Here is a 25,820-nt window from a genome sequence, read left to right as displayed (position 1 = left end):
AAACCAATACATGACAAGGAGTGATATCAAGTGGTAACATACGCCCTCATTTTAACTGTAATCTCCTCCGCTACCGGCCCACCCCCACCGCACTGCTCCGCCGCGACTCAGAGACAACGAGTATTTGCGAAACCTCCTACAAACTTCAACGACATGCTCCGCCTTGATTGACTTACCACCGCCGTTAACACCCGCCGGTCATAACGGCCGCATCATCTAAGTTGGAAGGAAAAGGGATATGAAGTAACTGAATCTTCGAACGTCAGCAGAGAGATTTGCGTGGCGCGTGATGGGCCAGGACAACATGGTCTGTTTAGTTCGTTTGACTAGCCCACCCTAGCGTCGAATCCCCCGGATGTCCTCCTAATCCCAACCATGTCAGCTAAACCCAACAAGAAAACAAGGTTTCGCCGAATCAAGGGTGATTTCACAGCCAACTAATTTGTTATGCAAAACTATGGTTCATTTGCAGTTGTGGGCGCCACTCGAAAACACCAAGACAGACCAAGCATCCTGGAGTTAACAAACAAACTAAAAATATGCACGCAGAGGTGGTGGAAAGTGAGGTCTAGTGTGAGGCATGGCGCATGGAGGGCTCGGAATCCCGGCGCCTATCTTTATCGGGTGCCTTGGATGGACTTACTTGTATCATTACCTTGTTTTCTTTATTTTGATAGCTAAGTTGTATGCCGCAACAATGTAATATGAACCTTGGTTGAATCTGAGGGCTTTATTAATTTAAAGTCAGACGTTAGATGCCTTTTATCTAAAAAAACAAGGTTTTGCCGAAAAGACCCGGAAACATTGGGATTTGGGAGTTCAGGGTTCGAAAATCAGGAATTTAAATGTAGGAGTTTGATTCAGAAGTAGCCTACGAATTCAGGGTTAGTTTTTGACTTTTGCCAAAATACAGTCACCTAATGCCGATGTCATCTACATAGGTGATCAAGTGACGGGGTAACGTGATTTAAGCAAATCTCAGTAGGTACGACCGGTCCATTCTAACGCGTTACTCATCGCTTATACTCCTATTTGAACCCACCGAAGCCCGGAGAACACACCAAACCATAGCGCCAGTCTGCCACCGGCACCCCTTGCGCTCAAAAGAAGAACACCCTGCGCTCCTGCCCCGGTGGTTTCTGATCGAGATTCCTAATCAATAGGGCGACGAGCTCTTCGCATGACCTGGTACTACTACGATATTTTCTCATATGCCCAGTCTTCTTACAGATAGAAGCGATTGAGCTAGCACCATTGCAAGCCAAAGCCACCAAGCACATCCCGTAAGTGCGAGGCAACGACGCGGCTAGTCGAAGCCGGCCCGGAGGTCTGCGAGAGTGGGCGGAGCAATGGCGTTGGTAGGACAACCACAGCTTCTCCTCTGCTGCCTCTTCCTGGTGAGTGCATGGGCGCTGGCCGCCGTCGCTCAGGCGAAGACGGTGCACGAGAAGTGGGACATCAGCGACCAGTTCGCATACCCTGACTGCGTCCGCAAGCTCGCCGTCACCATCAACGGCCACACCCCTGGCCCGACCATCCGCGCCGTGCAGGGCGACACGGTGGTGGTCACCGTGAAGAACTCCCTGCTGACGGAAAACGTTGCCATCCACTGGCACGGCATCCGGCAGATCGGCACGCCGTGGGCGGACGGCACGGAGGGGGTCACCCAGTGCCCCATCCTCCCCGGCGACACCTTCGTCTACACGTTCGTCGTCGACCGCCCGGGCACTTATATGTACCATGCCCATTATGGAATGCAGCGCTCGGCGGGGCTGAACGGCATGATCGTCGTGTCCGTCCCTCCCGGCGCCGGCGCCGACGTGGCCGAGCCGTTCGCGTACGATGGTGAGCATGATGTGTTGCTGAATGATTGGTGGCACAAGAGCACCTACGAGCAGGCAGCGGGGCTCGCCGCCGTGCCGATCGTGTGGGTCGGCGAGCCGCAGTCGCTGCTGATCAACGGCCGCGGGCGGTTCGTCAACTGCTCGGCGCTGGGGGAGGCGTCCTGCAACGCGACGCACCCGGAGTGCTCCACGCCGGTGTTCGCCGTGGTGCCCGGCAAGACGTACCGGTTCAGGATCGGCAGCATGACCTCCCTCTCCGCCCTCAACTTCGAGATCGAGGTACGTGGTTTTTTCACCAGCTTTATTCAAAGTTCATTCAAGCTCTCGTAACTCGTAAGTTGGTCATGGAGATGGACCTCAGTCCTCACCAGCTCGCTCGGTAAACGACGTACGTACTGCGAATAAAGAAAAAACAAACACAAACACAGCCGACAAAAGCGAATACGCGCGCGGGTGCATGTGCGCGGCCGGCATCGATCACACCGGTGAGATCGGCCAAGATCGCGGTCAGCTATTCACATTGCCTCCGAGGAGGATCTGATGCCCTCCATCATGTTCTCGTCCTGCCATACCTGCTACTACTAATATTAGTATACTTCCTCCGTTTTAAATTAATTGACTTAGCTTCAAATAAATTGAATTGGATGTACAGTAATACCTTGCTTAGCCGGTAATGCCGCCCGGCTGCGTCTAACATATCCGCCGGCCGGCTGGCCTTTTCACGCAATTGTGCCATATACAAATCAAATCATCTTGGGAGCTAGCATGCATCTCGACAAGTAGTACAAGTGGAAATTAACCAGAAGCTAATGGACAAATTTGTATGGACCTAAATTATCAGGAAAGTGATAAGCTTTCAATAGTTATCTTTCTGTGTTCATCTCTCTATTCAAATGAGGTAGCTGGAAGCTGGAGGCAGGTATCCGTACTTAGAAATTGGAAACCATATATGGCACAATTGGAAACCAACTGCCAACGGCGTCGATACAAGACTACACAAGACTACAAGAGACGCGTCTCATTAAAACACAACTACGATTAACACCATTCACCTAATGTCTAAGAATGCTTATCAAACGTTGACCTGTACGCATGCCTGTATGGAAGTCAAGAGTCAAAGACGGCATTTTCATGTACTACTCGTCACTAGTGGCCAACTTCATGATCGATAATTCGTCGCATCGCTCGGATGATGTGCCTTGATTACTAGTCCGGTATGTGGGGATTTTTGTCGGTTTTCTTTAATTGATCATGTCTTGCATGCTTTTTGGAGTATGATTTTTTTTTACTGAGAGAGCTTTACTACTCCCTCCGTCCCAGTTCGCAAGGCAAATTCTCAAAAAATATTTGTCCCAAAATCCCTCACCTCCTAGACACATTTTGCATTTAATGTGGGAGTAAACTAATTCATTTTTGCATGCAAACACTCCTCTTTCCATCTCCCACCAGGCACTAGTACTCCATGCATGTGAAACCACCGCGCACTAGTACTTCATGCATTGGTGATTAACGTTTTAACGCACTAGTTTCCCAATTAATTGCAGCGCCGATTAACGTTTTAACGTGCAAATTTAGAGCCAATGAGAATTCACCTTGGGCCAAGATATTTGAAAACTTTGTCTTGCGAACTGGGACGGAGGGAGTAGTTAAAAGGTTTAAGCATTAACGGCTTTATTATAAAGATGCACAAAGCCGTACAAACCAAAAGTATCAAAGTATTGAAAAAACAAAGGGGGTGTTACAAGCAATCATGTTAGAAACTATGGAGGATCGATCCATAGATTATACTGTCATTCATGTTGAGAAAAAAACGTTTTTCACCGTATTCTCCGACCGTATAGACATCTCCATAAACAGATCACAGTGCATCACACGATGTAGAAACAGTCTTCCTCCCAAAGATAACCGTTTAATTTTCTTATTGAGTGCATATCAACTCTTCTTCTTAATGCAATGAGGGAGCTTCCCTCCTCTGACAAAGTTCCGTCACATCATGTTACATCTTGTTAATTCACGGAGACTTCATATTACGTCTTGATGTGACTATGAGGTTCAGGGACGGCAAAAATTATGAAGGTTAATCACTTAGTGCAGGTTTGGATACAATTTTTATGAACAGGAAATACATGTAAATCGGATTCGGAGTAGTGCCTATACCTATAACAAATTAACTTGATGGGAGATGCTGAGTCAAGGTATCATGTCGGACTTATCCAACGGCTAGTCAATTTGCAGCATAGTATAGAATAGTATAGTTAATTTATGCCTGACTGCCTGTGATGTTACACGCTAACTAATCGGATCAAGCAACACGAGCCCTCCTACCCGTCAACGGAGGAGCGTGTAATCGTGTATCACACAGGATTAATATAAGTAACAAGGTTATCCCAACATGACGTTTTCATTAGCGTGAGGAAGATGCATGCGCTTCACTAGTCTGCTTGCTCTAACGTATAGTTGCCAACTCACGCTTCTTGACCTTGACCATGCATGTGGGCTTATCCATTCCAAGACGATAGAGGATAGATACACACGATGGTTTCAAATCATCCATCGGTCTCATTTCTCAGAAATTGCTAACTGTAGGCACGAATCAGTACAATTCCTGTATCAAGCTAGTGGACTCGTATGATATATATTTGGATCGAGCGAGGAACTATTGTTTTCTGGCGTTCCCGCGATCTCCGTTCTTAATTTAGAACGCAGAAGCAGTACTAACAAGTTTACGACGACTTGGGAGAGCGGTCGAAGAGATGAAGACGACAGGTAATGTCTTACATACTTGACCTAATCGTGATCACCATGCATATAAATACAAGCACATCAAAAACATATACAAACTCGCCAGCAAACAACACACCCGGAAACAACATGGAAATTGCCAGCGTACGTGTCGGGGTCAAAGCAAGACTTCAGGTGTCAATTTTGGGTGCAAGTTTCACCATGGATTTAACACATAACTATAAATTATTTTTCGCAGAAAAGTATATCAATGGATTCATGTTTGAAGAAAATTTCCAACGGTATAATTCCCCTGACAAATAAATCATATATCGTTAGCTAATGGTAAAAATTAGGCTCAAACCTCAAGGGGCCCTTAAAAGATAAACAAGTATAGAAGACGTGGCGTATTTTCAATCCAAAATGTACATCAAGTATTTGCAGGTTTAAGATTGTTGCAAAAAAAAAATCAAAATTTTTGGGCTAAGAAACATGGAAACTACATAATTGCACCTTTCAAAACCACAAACTGCACAACAAGATATGTGTAATTTCGGTGTTCAATGTGCAAGCTAACAAATTATGCATTCTAGAATCGAAATTGCACCACAAAATTTAGTTGAATTTCAGGCTTAAAATGTGCAACTACCAACATCCACGTTCCAAACCAAAAAAATTCACAAGAACACATTATAAATAAGAACATTATTATGTGTTTCTAACCCCAAAATTTTAAAACGGGGAATATTCACTGGTAGAAAAAGAGGCTTCCGTCCAGCCCCATTAGTCGCGAAAGTATAGGAACCCCGACTAATGGAGTATTTAGTCGCGGTTCGGGAGGCGAACCGCGACTAAAGGCCTGGACCCAGGGCGCTCGGTGGCCAGCTGGTGGACGGGAGGGGCTTTAGTCGCGGTTGGCCAGGCCAACCGCGACTAAAGGTGCCCGAAGGCCTTTTGTAGACATAATTTATTGGGCTCTAACCCCCACTGAGCTTACTTCCTTTTGTAGACATAATTTATTTATATGCATATACATGCAACATATATACGGATGTCAACAAATCGACTTTGATGTAAGCTAAAACCAGCTGCCTGCGGTTTAGCTAAGCCAAAAAAAAAAAATTACCAAAAATCCACCGATCTATACATAATGCTTAAGAGCAGAAAGAAAAATAAAAAATTACAAAAAGTTCTTTGTATCACCTAGCGACGACTAAGCATTCGAATGAGTTGAATGGCGGGTTGTCGTCGTTGCCTCTCTTTCATTGGAGCCGGGCAAAAGTTTGTCTATGTAGAACTTTGCCGCGGTTGCGAGAAGAAGAGGTGGTAGCATAGCAACGGTGCACTATGTCTTGCAAAACTACTGATCACCGTCAAACGGTGAAAGTTAATCATCAGGTGGATTATGTTTTTTCCTAATACGAAATTGGTTAACCTAACTGCAGGGCCATGCAATGACAGTGGTGGAGACGGACGGGCACTACGTGAAGCCATTCGTGGTGAAGAACCTCAACATCTACTCCGGCGAGACTTACTCCGTGCTGATCACGGCCGACCAGGACCCGAACCGCAACTACTGGCTGGCCTCCAACGTCGTGAGCCGCAAGCCCGGCACGCTCACCGGCACCGCCGTCCTCGCCTACTACGGCGGCCGCAGCAGCCCTCGCGATGTGCCGCCGACGACGCCACCCACCGGCCCGGTGTGGAACGACACCACGTACCGCATCAACCAGAGCATCGCCACGGTGGCGCACCCGGCGCACGTGTACGCCCCGCCGCCGAGCTCCGACCGCACCATCCTCCTCCTCAACTCGCAGAACAGGATCGACGGGCGGACCAAGTGGGCGATCAACAACGTCTCCTTCACGCTGCCCCACACCCCCTACCTCGTCGCCCTCAAGGACAGGCTCCAGGGCACCTTCGACCCGCGCCCGCCGCCGGAGACCTACAACCACACCGCGTACGACGTGTACGGCGTGCAGCCGAACCCGAACGCGACGAGCAGCGACGGGCTCTACCGGCTGGCGTTCGGGTCCGTGGTGGACGTGGTGCTGCAGAATGCCAACATGCTCGCGGCCAACAACAGCGAGACGCACCCGTGGCACCTCCACGGGCATGACTTCTGGGTGCTCGGCTATGGCGTGGGGAGGTTCGACCCGGCGGTGCACCCGGCGACGTACAACCTGAGGGATCCCATCCTGAAGAACACGGTGGCGGTGCACCCCTACGGCTGGACGGCGCTGCGGTGGAGGGCGGACAACCCCGGAGTGTGGGCGTTCCACTGCCACATCGAGGCGCACTTCTTCATGGGCATGGGCATCGTCTTCGAGGAGGGGGTTGAGCGCGTCGGGAAGCTGCCGGAGGAGATCATGGGCTGCGGCAGCAGCAAGGGCGGTCGCCATTGATTAGTTTTCAAACCATACGTACATATAGCGCGAGATCGCGCTACAGGGTTGGAGCGCACCCTCTCTCCGGGGCTCCGAGCGCTCATCTCTTCACCCGGTTCTCTTTCTCAGGTCAGATGCCACGTCCTCAATCTCACAATTCTTTGTCACGTCACCCACCTCTTCAATCTCTAGTGCGAAATTATCTATCTGACCCTTGTCAGAAAATTCAACTGAAAATGATCTCTTCTGGAAATGAATTTGGCTCAATGCACTACATCAGAGCGTTGGGTTACACATCTCACTGCAATAGGTTAAGGTGTTGAAGTGTCAACGACCGGGCATGCATCCACGTGGATGGGCTAGAGGTAATCGGCCCAGGTCACTGAGTTCAGCCTATCCACGTCAGCAGATCCACGTGCCTAGTCGTCCTGGCAGCTCAACGCCTTTACCAGGGGGTGAGTAGTTTTACCTCAATGTCCTGAAGTTGGGCGTCGACCAAAAGAGTCGTATCAAAATTACTTTCCAAAAGATGTTATTTTCTGCTGAACTTTCTGGCAATGGTCAGAATTGCCAATTCTCATGCAATCTATTCCCATGTCATTGCCGAGAAACTTGGCTGCCGCCTTTTCTCCTTCTCATAACCCAGCGGTAGGCTCTCCTTACAAGCCAGCCATCACACTAACTGTTTGATTCACCTTTTCCACCTCCAACATTGTTGGCGGTGGTCACGATGTCACCGACGGCTGCATGCTTTAGGTCTCGGGGCACCATTTCGTCCTAATCTTGGTCTTCATCGAAGACCACGGGAACATTCATTGCCTGTTGGGTGCTATGTGCCACCTTGCCATCATCGATCACCACTGAACCATTCGCCGACCTCCTCATCGCATCAATGGCCAAAGGGGGACACCCCATAAACCACTCTTTGTCTTCATGTTTTCTCTTCTTCTTCACGTTTTCTTCTTTATCTGCTCTCTCCATCGCTTAGCTCTCCTTCATGACAACTACAAAAGGTTCTACCTAACTCAGAATGTTCGGAGAGTGGGAAATTTGTTTAATAATTTGAATAAATACATGGTTTCCAGGTTGTATGTGTTGCAAGTTTATATCTGAGTTTATCATTACCTCAAAGGTGCACACAGTCACTTGTATCACGTAATCTGTAGTATTTGTAATGGGTCCACTAGTATCAATGTACATCTTGCATGCATGTAGTACTATGCATAAAAGTACACATCACTTTTTACTGTGAGGAAACTGTTGTTTATGTATCTGGTTTGCTATTTTCAAAGACAAGTAGAAATTTTTATCTATCTATTTTGTATTTTCTAAGATTGCTTCTCCATGCATGTCCTAGTGTTGTTTCTCCCAGCAATGAAGGAAAATCTGCATTTTGTGCTACCCTGCCAATTTTGTCTGGCAAGATTATCCCATGTCAAAATAACGCTACAAATACACTGAAAAAATATTAATCTAAGAAGAACTTTCAATTTCTAAAGCTTCTTATTGTTGATTGTAAGATCCGAGTAGAGCATGGTATAGAGAATTAAGTAAACAAAAATCCCATTTTTTGTGTAACTTCCACCGGAAATTCATTTGTTCCTTGAACAAAATGCACAAAATATGGCCTAGATAGCCAACAAAGCATGCATTCCAAGCATGTAACCGTTGACCAGCTAGATCCCTACGGAAAGAGACATTGGGACGACAAGTTCCTAGCATGGTATTCGTGACATACTTATGCCCCACGATTCAGAAAATGACCTATATTGCTCTAGTAAAGGTTCATTCCCAAGCATGTATCCTCCTATAACCCAATTTGAGAACCATATTCAATTGAGAAGGTTCAAAACCAAAAACTATTATTTTATCTTCATCAACCTGGCGGGTGAATCCATATGTCTCCATTGAACATGTGAAAGCGCTTTGAACACATATGCTAGTTGCTCAAACAGATTATGGCACATACAATTCTTTCATAAGTCTATATGAGTTCGAGATCTTGAATACCTAAGCCACCTTGATCGCTTAGGCTCTGAGCAGGCACAAGATAATCCACTTAACGAGACAAAATTTGTTTTATAGCTATCACTGCAAGAAGAACCTGGACGTATATTAGTCAAGCCTCTACAACAAGGGGCTAATGGACTTTATTTTGGCAAACAAAGGTGTGACAAGCTCAAGCATTCCATTTGAAGCACGATCATTCACATTGGCTAGGCAATACCTGAACTTCAATGGGAAAAAAAGGAAAATTGGGTGCAGCGAAAATCACAACTAACAAGAAAATAAGGAGTAGCACAACTAGTAAGAAAACTGTTTTTATTTTGCAAATAAAGGTCATTTATTTGCGAAACAATAACTGAAATGGTCCAGCCAACTTATTTGGGGAATAAGAATTGTTCCAAGCACGACCATTCACACAAGCCGAGAAAAGTTGAACTACAATGGAAAAAGGAAATAGGGTGCAACCGAGAAACATAACTAACAAGAAAAGAGTTTTTCTCATAAAAATGAAAATAAATTTAAGAAGGGTGTTAAAAAAACTTAGAAGAATGCTAATTGTTTTGGAAAACTTAAAAACTATAGCATGATTACCAAGAACATGAAATGAAAATGAAAAGGGTGAAAAAAAGAAAAGGAGAGCTACTGTTTGGGGGGGGGTGTGAATTATGGCAGTTGGGATTAGAGCCTAGCAGAAAACAAATTATCATCATCATTGCTCGAAGAATATGGACCTAAACCAGTCAAAGCTCTACAAAAGGGGGCAGTTGGACTTTAATTTCGAAAATAAAGGTGTGGCAAGCTCAAGCATTCTATTTCAAGCATGATCATTCATGGAGGCTGCGCAAGACCTAAACATCAATGGAAAAAAGAAGGAAAACTTGGTGTGGCGAAAGCCACGTCTAACAAGAAAATAAGGAGTAGCACAACTAACAAGAAAAAAGTTTTTATTTTGAAAAATAAAAGCAAATGAACTTAAAGATTATTGCGGAACCAAAACTAAAATAATGCCAGCCAACTTGTTTGGGCGATAAGAAATGTTTCAAGCATGACCATTCACACAATCGAAGGAAAGTTAAACTACAATGAAAAAAATATGGTGCAACCGAGAAACATAGCTAACAAGAAAATATTTTTTCTTCTGAAAAATTGAAAATGAAGTTAAGAAAGGTGTCAAAAAAACTTGGAAGAATGTTAATTTCTTTGGAAAATTAGAAAATTATAGCATGATTAACAATATCAAGAAATGAAACTCAGAAGGGTAAAATAAAAATAAAAATAGAGCTATTGTTTTGGGGGGGAAATGAATTGTGATGGCTAGGTTTCGGGCCTAGCGGAAAATGAATTATCGCCAAAATGTATCTGGACCTAAATCAGTCATGCCTCTATAAAAATGCTTTCATTTGGCTAAGAAAGGTGTTGTAAGATCAAACATTCTATTTCAAGCACGATCAATCACACAGGCTAGGCAAGACCTAAACTTCAATGAAAAAAAAGGAAAATCCGGGTGTGGTTAATATCATAACTAACAAGAAAAAATGGAGGAGTAGAACTAACAAGACAATAGTTTTTCTTTTAATAAAATAAATGCAAATCAACTTCAAGATATTTGTGAAACCAAAATTCAAATGGAAGCCAACTTGTTTGGGAAATAAGAAACCCGTTTCAATCATGACCATTCACACAACCCAAAAAAAAGTTGAACTACAATGGATAAAAAAGGTGCAGCCGAGAAACATAACCGGCAAGAAAAGAGTTTTGCTTCTAAAGAAATAAATGAAAATGAACTTTAAAAGGGTGTCAAAAAACCTAGAAGAATGATAATTGTTTTTTCTTGAGGAATTAATGCTAAATGTTTTGTAAGATTTAAATACTATGGTTGGATTAGCAAGGACTAGATGGACCTTGCGCGCCCTGCTGCGCCGTCCTCCGATACCAACGTTTAGTTTTTGCTCCGTGTTTGTTCTTTTGTCGGCGCGTACATTGTTTTGTTCCTGCTTCACAGAGTTTTGTTCCTGGGTGCAGCTTGGTGGGTCCCGATGCATTTTGTTGTGTGATTTATGGTCGTCTTTGCACGTGCGTGGGACATGTCTTTTGTTAGCGGGTGTTTGTTTGTTGATCATGTACGTGTCGGGTATGTAGGCGTTGAGGTGGCAGGTGGTATGCGTCTATGTAGGTTCTATGAGGTGGCAACAAAGTGGATTGGATTTATCATCAAATGACCCAGTTGAGTTTCCAGCTGTAGGCGCAGACCAGGCAGAGCGGCAGGACAACTCGTTGGTACGATTATGGAAGTTGGATGAAAATATATGTAAAGGTAGTTTTTCCGGTTAACTTAGGCTGCTTTAACTTAGATTTGCTAACTTGTGATCGATGTTGTACGTTTTGCAGCTTGTATTGTTCTTATTGGTGTTGTTCTTATTTGTCTCTCTCGCCGTCCGTATGTGCTTGAGATGCAAACAGGATTGCGTGTAGACAAATTAGTGAGGAGTGCATCGGGAACATCATCGTAATACCATGAACCGAGTTTTCAGGAAAATTATGATTGTGAAGTATAAGGGCATGTACAGTGCTGGAGAAGGCTGCCTTCTCTTGTGCCTTCCACGTCAGCAAGATGAGGCAAGAGAAGACCTAGAAAACATGTCGTACAATGCTTGTCCCTTAGCTTTAATCTCTAGCGCTAAAATCTTGCAAAAACGTAGGGATCAACAATAAATAGCATCATTATAGACTGCTGTGTTGCAAACGCTACGTATAGTCCATCAAATACAAATATTTGTCGCTGGATCAATAGACGTAGATATATATTAGCCTACATTTAGCCTAAATTTGTGACAAGTATTTTTTAGGGCCAATGGAAGTAATAAAAAAGGTTGATCAATAAGTCATGGCAAAGATGAATTTAATCATATCTTCACTCTTATATAAAAGGTACAAATGAGAATTGTATAGTATATAAAAGGTATACATAATAGTCGTGTATTAAAATTGACTCAAAGTAATGAAAACAAATATTATTGCTCGCCAAATCGATCCCAGATATTCTCGACTAAATCTGATTTTAGCTGAATATGTGTCTCTCGATCACGAATTGTGGCGCTTCTCCGCAAGACATCTTCGAACACAGGGTGAGCACCCTGCATAACTTCAGGAGGTAGAACAGATGATATTTGTGGGTTGCGATTCAGGTCTAAGGGAACGTTAAATGGTTTCCGTTCATCCTCAACTATCATATTATGAAGTACGACACATGCTTGCATTATAGATCCAATGGCTGCACGTTTCCAAAATTTGGCCGGACGATTGACAATGCTAAAACGAGATTGGAGTGCAGCAAAAGCCCGCTCGACATCCTTCCTTGCCCCTTCTTGAAGCTTTGCAAACAATTTGTTCTTGTCATTCTGAGGAAGCGGTATTGACTTCGTTTGCCTTTTTCGAGTGTTGTCGGAGGTGTTGCTATTGTACTCAGCTGTCACAGCATCCCAATACTGGTCATTCTTCTTGTAGTTTCCACTTATAGCATCATTTGAGTTGCTCAGCCAAGCACCCATCTACATTGCAGAATGAAACATTTGTTAATCATTGACATATGTACATATCCAGCCATATGGAGTAAGGAATGCAAGAAATTGAGAAGCTTACCAATCTTTCATCCTCCTTTGTTGTCCATGTCATTCGTTTTTTATTGCTAGATTCTCCATCATCACCATCTTCAAGATTAATACTTCTAGAATGTGTACGTTTATTGGATGCTCCCCTTTTGATCTTTTTGGTAGCAGATGGCTGGGTTACTGGTAATGGAGTATGCTGTGAAGAACTCGCAACAAAATTGTAGTTCTGTGGCATGTCTGGGCGGCTAGGAATTTGATGTGGAAAAGAGAAACTAGCAGGAGTTCGTAAAAGGTTTACATAACCTCCTGCTGGGTGAACATCATTTACCCTACACAAGGATAAACACTCAGGCATTAAATAATAGGACAGAGATTAAATACCACCAGGCTACTGCAACGTGGTATGTTAACAGGAAAGAAGCCAGCCCCAGTTTCAAGGTTATATGATGATCATTTGAATAATTCCAACGCTGGCAATTTCTGATAAAATCACATACATAATCTTGCTGATACAAACAAGCATTTAATTATAACTTTATGAGCAACCAGCACACAAAGCTTGATGATTTGAACTCTATAATCAGGGACGCCAGTATAAATGTATAATTGCAAAGCACAAGACTAAAACCTTCAGACTTGTCTGCCTTGCTAAATTAATCTATACACGTACTGTGAAATGGAGACTCCTACTGTACTTGTTCGCATTCAAGCTGAGGTTCACTCCTCTTAATTTAATTATCATATGTATTAGGCTAAATCACCAGCAGTACTGCGTCCTTCAGATCCACGATTACTACATGATTGCTACCACCGTACTCTGCAAGCTATCTACTTAATCGACCATACAGCACACTTGCCATTAGCACAATAAATATGAACTACACAAACACACATGTCATTATCCTCTCAAAAAAATCAGAGATCAGATCAACAATGGCTGTACAGAAGGCTTCAAAAATTATAGAAAAATGAGACTGCAGACCGCATCATTTATCATTCAGTTACCAACAGAATTAGCTGGGCAGTGCATCACGAAATCAACCAGCATAATCAAGAGATAAGAAACGATCTACAAATCGAGTATAAAGGAGAACGTGAGGCTTACCAATCTGCTGGAGAAGAACGATTGGGGCTACTAGCAGCTGCCCCATCCCACCAAACATGTGAAGCGGCGCTGTTAGATCCGGCATAGTCCGGCGGTGGGGGAGCATACACAGGAATTGGTGATGAAGAAACACGACCGCGCATGACCAGAGACGAATCCGATTCGTCCCGCGCCGGCCGACGAGACATGGCCGGAGCAGCTAGTGGTGGCTGGGATGGATCAGCTTTGGCGGCGGTAGGTTTGTGTGGCTCCTCTTCCTCTGATTTTGATGTGAATAAATACCATTGAGAGAGGATTCAGCGGGGCGGGGAGAAGAAGAATTTGGCGCGCATAGAAAATATTTTCGCGCCACATGACGAGAAACAGCGTTCGGAGCAGAAGATTTGGAAAAATCGGGGATAAGGGAAAGCAACTCGTACAACGCTGTGATGTGCCTTCTCGTTCTTAACAAGAGAAGATCTCTTACGCAAGGGAAGACTTGGGCCTTTCTTGACTCCCTCTCTCCTCCACGTCAAATTGTGTCCTACGTGGAGCTATTAAGGGAAGGCTGACTCACAGCGTTGTACATGCCCTAAGGCGTCTCCTCATAGGGCACACTCGCTGGAGAAGGGTGGGGCATTGCTTTAGACGACTTGCAAGATGTCTTGTGTTTTTGTACGAAGATGCATACTACTTTATTTGGCGATTCCACTCATGTTCCTGCTACAAAGATGCTGAAGTATCTTCTTGAGAGAGTACATACAACTCCTGTGTGAGATATCTTAGTGGCGAGGAGTGAGCGTGCCAAGAGTGTGCCTTTTTTGGCTGGTACGTGTATGCACATGTAGCTTTTGTGTTGTTCCCGCAATGTTGTGAAACAGGCATTGTACAATTGTTTGTAACGTGTTTATGATGTATTCTGTATGTGTGGATCTTGTCGTGGGCGTGCATACCTTTGGTTTTTGTATTTTGCGTACGATGTCTGAGTTAGTTTCTGAATGCAGGCGTTGAGATTGCACGTCCGAGAATTGATTTGCGCCTTTTTAAAATGTGATTATCTAATGCTTTATCATCTTCTTCATTTACAGAGGTGATCACATAGTATATACAGAAGTGATTACATATCGAGTTCTCTGTGTGCCGTCCCATTGACTTGGACTGGCAGATTATGAAAATACATTGTTAAGTGCACTAAAATCTAATATGGACGGCATGGAATGCTCTTCAATCAACTCATCATAGTATATGAATACCATTTAACCCAAAAATAATTCGATTTGCATCCAAAACATGTCCAACATACTGATTGCATGGTAAAGAAAATGCAGGCATCAAACATTTTTTGGTAATTAGGCACAGAACATTTAACTGGCTACAAACTGTAACAAGTAACTGCGCTTAAACAAGTGTACCAGTGAAGCAATACATTGTTGGAAATATAATGCCAACTAACTTTAGTATGATACCGGCGGTTTGAGCTCCTCATGATAGAAGAGATAAATCACTCATATTTACCAATTTGCATATCCCTTAAGTGATGTTTTGTGAAAGAGAAGTGATAATCCAACAAGAACATGCATAGGTGACATACATAAGTCCATGAAACAAATTGTTGCTATTATGAAACAAGTACCAAATTGCTGCTGGGGGGGGGGGGGGGTAAAAAAATCTGATAATTGGATTCAGTCAGAGGAGCTTCCAAAGGCTACAATGGTCTAGCTTAAAATTGAACACGCTAATTTAATAGGCAACAAACCAGTTCAGGTGTGTTATCAGGAAAAATAACCAATGACATAAGTTGAAGTGAAAATAAAAATCTGGAGTGTGATATCTTTCTTCAAAGGTGCACAACACATTTAAATAGAACTTCACTTGCAAGTAACAGTATTGGGAACTTGGATCAAGCACCCTGAACTTTGACACCAGATCTTAGTGCTCATATTTATGGACCTGTAAATCCTGAGGAACACATCAACAGTAAGATTAACCAGGAATATATGCACCTGATAATTCAGTAATCCACATTCCTTGGTTGGAATTGAAGAGATACTTTTTCATTTGTTCATTCTTCAATTAACAAACTGAAAATAGTTTCAACTTAAATATGCTACTGAGTAAAAGGCTCCTTAACAAATAATCTACAAAGTATTAAATAGTTGCAATGGTTAGGTCGTCATATATAGCCAAGAACAAGGGATCAATGCTTACAGCATAGTAGGGCACACAATTTACCATTCTTCTTACAAATAAAAAAATACTACTGTATGTTGATTTCTACATTGTCGTGGTTAAGCAAAGACTTGTGTAATGCCATCAGTTCAACTTTTCCTACCATGTGGAGCTGAAAGTTACCGTTTCAAACAACAAACCTTGAGTATATTTGAAACTTTCACCCTCTACAACTTCACAATACAGCTCATCAATGAGTACCATATGAGCAAGAGCTTTTCATATATCCAGCCGGTCAAAGGTAGATAGCGTGCACATTCCATATAATCACAATGTTGTCATAAGTTTTAACTTTGTTTGTGTTCTATTACCCTCACCCTTGATGGTAATTTTAATTTTCTTATCAAATAAAGGGTTCATTTCCTTTTGCACATTAAAAATAAAAATATTGAAGAATAACTTGGTCGTCTTCCTGTTAATATTCTTAGAGACATCTGTCACTGGCTCTGAACCTAGGCGTGTTTTCGTTTGTAGGAACAGTATTTGCTGGTGTAGCTGCAGTACCTCACATTCTCTAGCGAGAAGCTACATTTTTATTCACTGAGGTAGCACACATCACATGTGGAGACATTTGAAAATCATACATAATCATGTAGAAGAACATATATAACTCATTTTAGTTCAATCAAACAAGCATAAAGATTGATATTGCACAGTTGCACTCACATCCATGTCGTCTGAACTTCTAGGAATGAGTGCAAAAGAGATAAGAGGTTACCTTTCATATGCTAGACTTCTTAATTTCTGGCATGTATTCTGAATCTAACATGGATTAATGCATTTTAAGTTTAGTGAAAAACAAAAAAAACATCACTATGCCTGTTGTCGGCAAGTAAAAAAGGCTGGTACATACAGATATGGCATATCATAATCTGTCTAAACTTGGCTAATAAGATTTATGGAGTAAACTTATGAAGGTATCGGAAAGTAGCTATATGTCTTGAAGCTTATTTACTTTTTTTTCGTGAGACAAAAACTTGCTAACATAAACAGACAGATTACAAATCTCATACGCAGAAATGAAGCTTCTAATCTTAATAAACGAAATGATGATGTACATATTGCCAAATTATTCCGATGATGCACATGAAGACATGCATAGTTAAATTCAGAATTCAGTTAATTTGTAAGTTTCTACTAAAGGTTCAAAACTTTGGTGATTCAAACATTAGAAAAAACTTGGAAGAAAGTATAGAGAGCTTACTTTGGCACAAACCAAAACGAACTGCAGAATGTTCTTTGAGATATCGCGAGCATAGGAATACGAAGTTTACCACATCTATGCTTGCACAAGTAGCACATATTCATATATAAAAGCCTGTATCAGCAAGGAAGTCCTTCCACAAAGCTACGAACCGTAACATATAGTGCAGCTCTAATTTTCATTTGGTATCTAAGTGTAAGGCACTTCCCTTTAGTATCTTGAACACCACTAGACGTTTGGCGAAATGGACAAAGAATCGGCATATAAGAGTCAGAAAACTGAATATAATTTCCAACCAAAGAATGTCCTTTCGCAAAAAAGTAAAGCATTACGAAGGTGATATGATGTCTACATGAGCAAAAGTATATTTGCTTTCACATTATGATCAGTACAATTCAATAGGTTTGAAGCTAGTCAGAGTCTATGATCCCAAATTCATCTTGAGGATAAGCAATCGAGTGTATATACGCACAAAAGTACCTCCCTGCTCCGAGAAGGTTGTGAGAAAATTGTCTGGCTACCTTTGATATAATGTGAACACGGGTACTTAATTTGTTAAATAATTTCTCTGATGCCATACACAAGAAATTTTCTCTAATGTTTGCTGACGTTTTCTTAGAACACCACGGTAGTACTTTAGAAATACAAAATCGAGACAGTGAAAGAATTCTGGAAGTTGCTTCAGTAATACTGACGCAATGAATACATAGGCAAGCATAGCCAAAGGAAGAGAAAACAATAAAAACCTGAACACCAACAACCATGCAGCTTCACCAATCACCAGGCTATGATACAAATGAGAGCAGCAGCAGAAACGGAGCAAAAATACAATTCAGACATCCACGGAGCAGCAGCAGGAATGGTGCACAAATATATTTCAGACATCCATGATGCACACGAGAGACAGAGCAGATCGGTAGTTGTCAATAAAAAATACGAACAGGAACAACCATCATACCTTACCTTGGATCCCACCGCCCGTCGTGCAACGAACAATACCAGGTCCCTCAGTCCGACAGCTCTCACCACGGTGCAGATGCTACCCGTAGCGCCGCCTCGGCCACCAGTCGCTGGATTACCTGCCACCGAAATACATGCGGTGAAGTTCACCGATGTTGTCGTCGATTCAGCCCGCTGAGACCGCCCACCTCTAACCTCTCGCCTAGCCACCAGGGCCACCCGCCGCAAATCATGCCTCAATCGGCCAAATCCGCGGCTACCGCCGCTCGCCGGAGACCGCCAGCCGCTGGCGGCAACCAGTTGGGGACAGGGCCGGTCCTGAGATTTCGGAGGCCCGGGGCGGAACCAAAATCTGGGCCCTACGATGACCAAAATAATTATAATTTATATGCAATGTATATACGCAGAGAGATGAACTCGTGTCTACAACAATCCTAAAAACGCACAAAAGTAATATTGACATATACATATTGATTTTCATTTTTTTTACATTACTCATCGTCTCGAATGGTGGTATATAGTAATTATTTGTTGATTATCACATCGATGGTAACCAGAACCATGCCGTCAAAGAGACTGTGGGCACAATGCGGCCTACATTCGATGTGGCCGATGATGGTTAGTCTCGATGTCCTATCGAGAAATGGTTGATCGTCGAGACATCCAATGAAAAATTAGACTAGTACCTCCATATGACTTGAACTTACATTATGTCATGATCTAGAGAAAACGTGCAATCAAAAGAAAAATAAGTGGTTTTTTTAGCAACGGAAAAATGACCGAGTCGATTGGTTGTTGCATTGTTGGATCGGTATTCTGCTCTGGACTAGACCACCGGCCTCACCCAATTTTCTAATCAACGTGGCCTATTTGATCCCTTTGTACAGCTAATAAATGAAAAAAGGAAAGCCCAAGCCAACAAATAAAAAGGCCCAAAGTTAGCAGAAGAAGAAAAGCCCAACTTCTGGTACAGTTGGACACACGCAGCGTATCTTCGTCTTCTTCATATAGCTGAAGCTGAATAGGACTTCCGAACGAGCTCGATCTAATGGCGCCGCCAAATTCGCCACTGCATATGCCTGAAGTAGATGGGATCTGAGGGCCCCTTGGTTCGCCGGGCCCGGGGCAGCCGCCCCTCCCCCCCCCCCCCCTAGGGCCGGCCCTGGTTGGGGATGAAGACGGCGAGATTGGGTGCCTGCGGCTATGGGGATAAGAGGAGGACTATGACGGTGGAGCGACGAATCACGACTTCTCTTTACATTGGCTGATTGGCCCGATTGACCCAGGAACCGCCTTAGCGCCAATCCCACACGAACTGTAGCGCCAAACCGGGCCCGGTGAAAGCGACATGCTGATCAACCAGGAGCACGCCCGACCCTGGGAGCTTAGAGCTCTTTAGGACTAGAAATGAGATTGAGAAGGGTGGGAGAAAACAAGCACGATCAAACATTCTATTTCAAGCACGATCAAGGCAAGACCTAAACTTCAATTAAAATAAAGGAAAAACCGGGTGTGGTTAATATCATAACTAACAAGAAAAAATGGAGGAGCACAACTAACAAGACAATAGTTTTTCCTTTAATAAAATAAATGCAAATCAACTTCAAGATATTTTGTGAAACCAAAATTCAAATGCAAGCCAACTTGTTTGGGAAATAAGAAACGTTTCAAGCATGACCATTCACACAAGCCTAGCAAAAGTTGAACTACAACGGAAAAAAAGGTGCAGCCGAGAAACATAGCCGGCAAAAAAAGAGTTTTGCTTCTAAAGAAATAAATGAAAATGAACTTTAAAAGGGTGTCAAAAAACCTAGAAGAATGATAATTGTTTTCTTGAGGAATTAATGCTAAATGTTTTGTAAGATTTAAATACTATGGTAGGATTAGCAAGGACTAGAAATGAGATTGAGAAGGGTGGGAGAAAACAAAACAAAAAATAGAGCCATTGCTTTGAGAAAAAGCAGGTAGCAGGTATTGTGGCTGCTGGGATTCGAGCCCAGGTCTCCACGGCCACAACGTGGAATTCTCACCACTAAACTACAGCCACTCTGTTGTATATATTTGTACAGTAACTTTTATAACAAGTACCGACAGTCACGTAAATCACAACCCTGGCTACTTAAGTAGCAGAAACAAACAAAGAAAAAAATCTGTTGGTCGGTGCAGATTTGGCGACGATCTGAAGTTCGGGTGTCGTCGAATGGATCAGGTGCGGTAATTTCTTTTGAGCTTCGCCATCTGAGTTAGTGAGTTTGGTGAAGTCAAGTGGTCTCTATATGTGCTAGTCTGTCTGATAAGGGCAACAGCCTGCAGCTGGTTCATTTTATCTGCAAGCAGAGCTCTGTGCAGCGGCGTTCTGGTCTCTGTTCAACCATATGAGGCAAGGCAACACGCTCATGATCTGTTCTAATCCTAGGTTGGTTTTGCATTACGATGGAGCAAGTCTATCGATTCTTCCCGTCGTACACACAAAATGTGTGCTTTCAGGTTGTTGATTGACACAGGATACGAAATAAAAGATACATGCAACATGTTTCAGTGCCAACTGAACGAGATGTTTATTCCAAATTGCCATAGAGTGAGTAGGTTACATCATTTGCATTGTAGATACTGAACTTTCGTACACTGTGTTTGTCACTTGATCAATTCTCTAGCGTCACACAAGACATTTCCTTTCTATCAGTTCTTCCCGTATATCTGGTGTGCCCTTTCAGTGTTTTGACACAGGAAAAGAAACGCTAGTACAAGATACACATGCAGCACAATGAGAAGGAGAATTGTTTATACAGTGAGTACATTACATCATTTGCAATCTATAGAATCGCATTTCCATACACTGTATTTGCCACTTGGTTAAACCTCTAGTGTCACACAAGACATTTTATCCTTTCTTCCATCTCAAAAATCTCAAAAATAAGTCAAAGGACAGAGGCAACCCGCTGTATTTCTCCGATCGCGATCCGGCGGGTGCCATCAGCTCTCCTCCATGACCCGCACCTTGCTGCCGCAGCAGCCGCCGCCGGACGCCTTGTTGTGGCCCTTCTTATGGTCCGTGTCCGTCCCGTCGGCGTCGGCGCGGTCGAAGAACTCGCGGTTCTCCTTCCACACCTCGCCGTCGTCGTACACCTCCTTCTTCCAGATGGGCACGGAGGCCTTGATCTCGTCGATCACGTAGCGGCACGCCTCCATGGCGTCCGCGCGGTGCACCGCCGAGGCCGCCACGAAGACGCTCGCCTCGCCGGCCGGGACGGGGCCGAGCTTGTGCGCCACGGCCAGCCGCCGCAGCGCGTGGGCGGCGCGGGCCTCGCGGAGGATGGCCTCGAGCCGGCGCCGCGCCATGGCCGAGTAGGCCTCGTACCGCAGCTCCACCACGCGCCGCCCGTCGAAGTGGTCCCGCGTGGTGCCCTCGAAGGTGGCGATGGCGCCCGCCGCCAGGTCGCGCACGTGGTCCACGTACCGGGCGATGTCCAGGCGGCCCGATCCCTCCTCCAGGATCTCCACCAGGTCCTGGTCCAACTCCGTTGTGGGCGGCTGGGCCGCCGCCGTTGGGGGCTCGTCGCCGGCCATACGGGTAGGGGGGAAGCTGCGGCTTACGGAGCTCGGACTCTCGGAGTTGTCGCTGCTACGGCGAGATAAGGTTTGGTGGAGGAGATCCCATAAAGAAACTACGAAATTGCCCTTTTCAGCATTCTGATCACCGAACTCTGAGTTCCTGCTCTCAGCACCAAAAATGTCTTTCGCCACGCGATGTTGATTGATTGCGAAAGAACAAAATAGTACTACAGGCATACACGTCACGTCCAACAGCAAGTAGGTGGATCCGCCCGGCGGCGATCGACGTCACTGCCTGCGCCGAACTGGCAAAGAATTGGACGGTTGAGAACCCACTTCCGTTGTTGACCTTGAACAATGGTACATTCAGAGCATTTCCAGTCGCGTCCCCGAAGCGTTCCCAAACCGCGCCGGATTGAGCGTTTATGGGACGTGTTTTTGTTCGTGCCGCCTTTGGGGGACGTCGCTCCCCAGCCGCGTTCCCCAAACGCCATCCTCAAACATTTAAAATACTTCTTTTTAACACATAATCATTTATCAAATATAGCATATAAATAAAAATGTTTGCGAGGATTATTTTTAAATTAAATTACAACAAACAATAAAACAAGTAAACAAATATAATAAATAGAGGTAGATGCTACATCAAGGTGCCACGGTATTTTCTTTGATCCTCCACAAATGCTCAACGAGATCAGCTTGAAGTTGCTCATGCACATTCGTCATCACGGATCTCGCGTGCATGGCGAGAAAATCGAGCAAAATCTGCGAGGCAACTCATGATCAACCTCCGCAAGAGGGCCTTCACACTCATAGGGACCAACATGTGACCTAGCATGATTCTTGCGGTCATCCTCGATGATGATGTTGTGCATGATCACACAAGCCTGCATCACCTCCCACATTTGGTCGTGAGACCAGCTTAGAGCGAGGTACCGGACAATGGCAAATTGTGCTTGAAGCACACCAAATGCCCGCTCGACATCCTTCCTGCAAGCCCCTGTCGCGTAGCAAAGTGAGAATCTTCAGACCTGATGGATTCGAGATTGTTTTGACAAAAGTGGCCCATTTTGGATATATACCATCGGCTAGATAATAGCCTTTGGTATATTCGTGGCCATTGATCTCATAGTTGCATGGTGGAGCATGCCCTTCCACTAGTCTGCTGAACACCGGAGACTGCTGCAACACGTTGATGTCATTGTATGATCCCGCCATGCCAAAGAAAGAATGCCAAATCCACAGGTCATAATCTTCCACAGCTTCAAGCACCACACTGCAATATCCATGACGGCCTTTGTATATACCTTGCCAAGCAAACGGGCAGTTCTTCCATGCCCGGTGCATGCAATCGATGCTTCCAAGCATTCCGGGAAATCCTCAGCGGCATTTTGTGCCATGATCCTTGCGAGTCTCTTCCGCGAGTTGGCCCTCTCAAATAGTATTTGCCAAACTTTCCCACCACAGCTCGGCAAAACTTGTACATGCACTCAATGGCGGTAGACTCACACATGCGAAGGTAGTCGTCCCGTGTATCGGCGAGTGCTCCGTATGCAAGCATCCTCATGGCGGCGGTGCACTTCGAATCGACGAGAACCCGAGAACGCCTACAGCGTCGAGCTTGAGCTTGAAGTAGGGGTCGAACTCTCGAACGCCGTGGAGGATATTCATGAACATCCCCTTGCTCATCCTGTACCGGCGCCGAAAATTGTCGACATGTGTTGCCTCGTCGGCGAAGTAGTCGTTGTGCAGCATGGCATGCCCCTCCATCCTCTGCCGGGGCTTCGACTTCCTTCTTCCCGGCCTAGATCCTCCGCGGCGCGGCCTCTTCCTCTTCTCCGCCTCAGCGTCAAGCATGTCCTGGATGAAGGAGATATGCCCTAGAGGCAATAATAAAGTGGTTATTATTTATATCTTTATGTTTATGATAAATGTTTATATATCATGCTAGAATTGTATTAACCGAAACATTAGTACATGTGTGATATGTAGACAACAAGAAGTCCCTAGTATGCCTCTTAAACTAGCTTGTTGATTAATGGATGATTAGTTTCATAATCATGAACATTGGATGTTATTAATAACAAGGTTATATCATTATATGAATGATGTAATGGACACACCCAATTAAGCGTAGCATAAGATCTCGTCATTAAGTTATTTGCTATAAGCTTTCGATACATAGTTACCTAGTCCTTATGACCATGAGATCATGTAAATCACTTATACCGGAAAGGTACAGTTCACTAGAGGTGTCTCTCCCATAAGATAAAAGCATGTTGGGTGAACAAATTACGATTCGGGCAATTGACAAATAGAGAGGGCATAACAATGCACATACATGTCATGATAAGTATAGTGAGATTTAATTGGGCATTACGACCAAGTACATGGCCGCCATCCAGCGTGCATCTATGCCTAAAGTCCACCTTCGGGTTATCGTCCGAACCCCTTCCGGTGTTAAGTTGCAAAGCAACGAGACAATTACATTAAGTATGGTGCGTAATGTAATCAACAACTACATCCTCGGACATAGCGCCAATGTTTTATCCCTACGTAACATGACACAACACAACCTTAGAACTTGCATCCTTGTCCCGGTGTCAATGCGAGGCATGAACCCACTATCGAGCATAAATACTCCCTCTTAGGAGTTAAGAGCAAAAACTTGGCCGAGGCCTCTACTAATAACGGAGAGCATGCAAGATCATAAACAACACATATGTAATAACTTGATAATTAACATAACATGGTATTCTCTATCCATCGGATCCCGACAAACACAACATGTAGTATTACGAGATAGATGATCTTGATCATGTTAGGGCAGCTCACAAAGATCCAACAATGAAGCACAATGAGGAGAAGACAACCATCTAGCTACTGCTATGGACCCATAGTCCGGGGATGAACTACTCACTCATCACTACGGAGGCGACCATGGCGGTGTAGAGTCCTCGGGGAGATGAATCCTACTCCCGGCGAGGGTGCCGGAGGAGATCTCCGAGTCCGAGATGGGATTGGCGGCGGCGGCGTACGGTGCGTGTGGTCGACACGTTCGGGTTGGGCAACCCCAAGAGGAAGGAGTGTGATGCGCACAGCGGCAAGTTTCCCTCGGTAAGAAACCAAGGTTTAATCGAACCGAGTAGGAGTCAAGAAGCACGTTGAAGGTTGATGGCGGCGGGATGTGGTGCGGCGCAGCACCAGAAGTTCCGGCGCCAACGTGGAACCTGCACAACACAACCAAAGTACTTTGCCCCAACGAAACGGTGAGGTTGTCAATCTCACCGGCTTGTTTGTAACAAAGAGATTAACACGTATTGTGTGGAAGATGATTGTTTGCGAGAGAAAACGGTAAAACAAGTATTGCGATAGATTTGTATTTCGATATAAAGAATGGACCGGGGTCCACGGTTCACTAGAGGTGTCTCTCCCATAAGATAAAAGCATGTTGGGTGAACAAATTACTGATCGGGCAATTGACAAATAGAGAGGGCATAACAATGCACATACATGTCATGATAAGTATAGTGAGATTTAATTGGGCATTACGACAAAGTACATGAGACCGCCATCCAACTGCATCTATGCCTAAAAAGTCCACCTTCGGGTTATCATCCGAACCCTCTCCCGGTATTAAGTTGCAAAGCAACGAGACAATTGCATTAAGTATGGTGCGTAATGTAAATCAACAACTACATCCTCGGACATAGCGCCAATGTTTTATCCCTAGTGGCAACGGCACAACACAACCTTAGAACTTTACGTCACTGTCCCGGTGTCAATGCGGGCATGAACCCACTATCGAGCATAAGTACTCCCTCTTGGAGTTAAAAGCAAAAACTTGGCCGAGCCTCTACTAGATAACGGAGAGCATGCAAGATCATAACCAACACATATGCAATAACTTGATAATTAACATGACATGGTATTCTCTATCCATCGGATCCCGACAAACACAACATATAGAATTACAGATAGATGATCTTGCAGTCATGTTAGGCAGCTCACAAAGATCCAACAATGAAGCACAATGAGGAGAAGACAACCATCTAGCTGCTGCTATGGACCCATAGTCCAGGGGTGAACTACTCACTCATCACTCCGGAGACGACCATGGCGGTGTAGAGTCCTCCAGGGAGATGAATCCCCTCTCTCGGCAGGGTGCCGGGAGGAGATCTCGGAATCCCACGGAGATGGGATCGGCGGCGGCGAGCGTCTCGG

The 25,820-nt window shown here is 44.4% G+C and overlaps 2 protein-coding genes and 1 non-coding gene across 3 annotated transcripts; 1 reads left to right on the top strand and 2 right to left on the bottom strand.

Moving 5' to 3' along the window:
• Positions 1–289: 289 nt before the first annotated feature.
• Positions 290–7,602, top strand: LOC124656772 (L-ascorbate oxidase-like). Its single transcript, XM_047195457.1, has 3 exons — positions 290–307; positions 1,311–2,123; positions 6,011–7,602. The coding sequence occupies exons 1-3, from the start codon at positions 290–292 to the stop codon at positions 6,968–6,970; spliced, it is 1,791 nt and encodes a 596-aa protein (XP_047051413.1). The 3' UTR covers positions 6,971–7,602.
• Positions 7,603–20,019: 12,417 nt separating this feature from the next.
• Positions 20,020–20,091, bottom strand: TRNAH-GUG. The gene has a single exon. It is a non-coding gene; the product is annotated as a tRNA-His (tRNA).
• A 486-nt stretch (positions 20,092–20,577) lies between these two features.
• LOC124655516 (molybdopterin synthase catalytic subunit-like) lies at positions 20,578–21,611 on the bottom strand. The gene has a single exon (XM_047194392.1). The coding sequence runs from the start codon at positions 21,609–21,611 to the stop codon at positions 21,018–21,020; it is 594 nt and encodes a 197-aa protein (XP_047050348.1). The 3' UTR covers positions 20,578–21,017.
• Positions 21,612–25,820: the final 4,209 nt, after the last annotated feature.

This window comes from Lolium rigidum, chromosome 5 (genome assembly GCF_022539505.1).
Source record: "Lolium rigidum isolate FL_2022 chromosome 5, APGP_CSIRO_Lrig_0.1, whole genome shotgun sequence".
Lineage (NCBI taxonomy): Eukaryota > Viridiplantae > Streptophyta > Magnoliopsida > Poales > Poaceae > Lolium > Lolium rigidum.
Note: the sequence above shows the minus strand (reverse complement) of the source record. Positions and strands in the feature narration are given on the sequence as shown.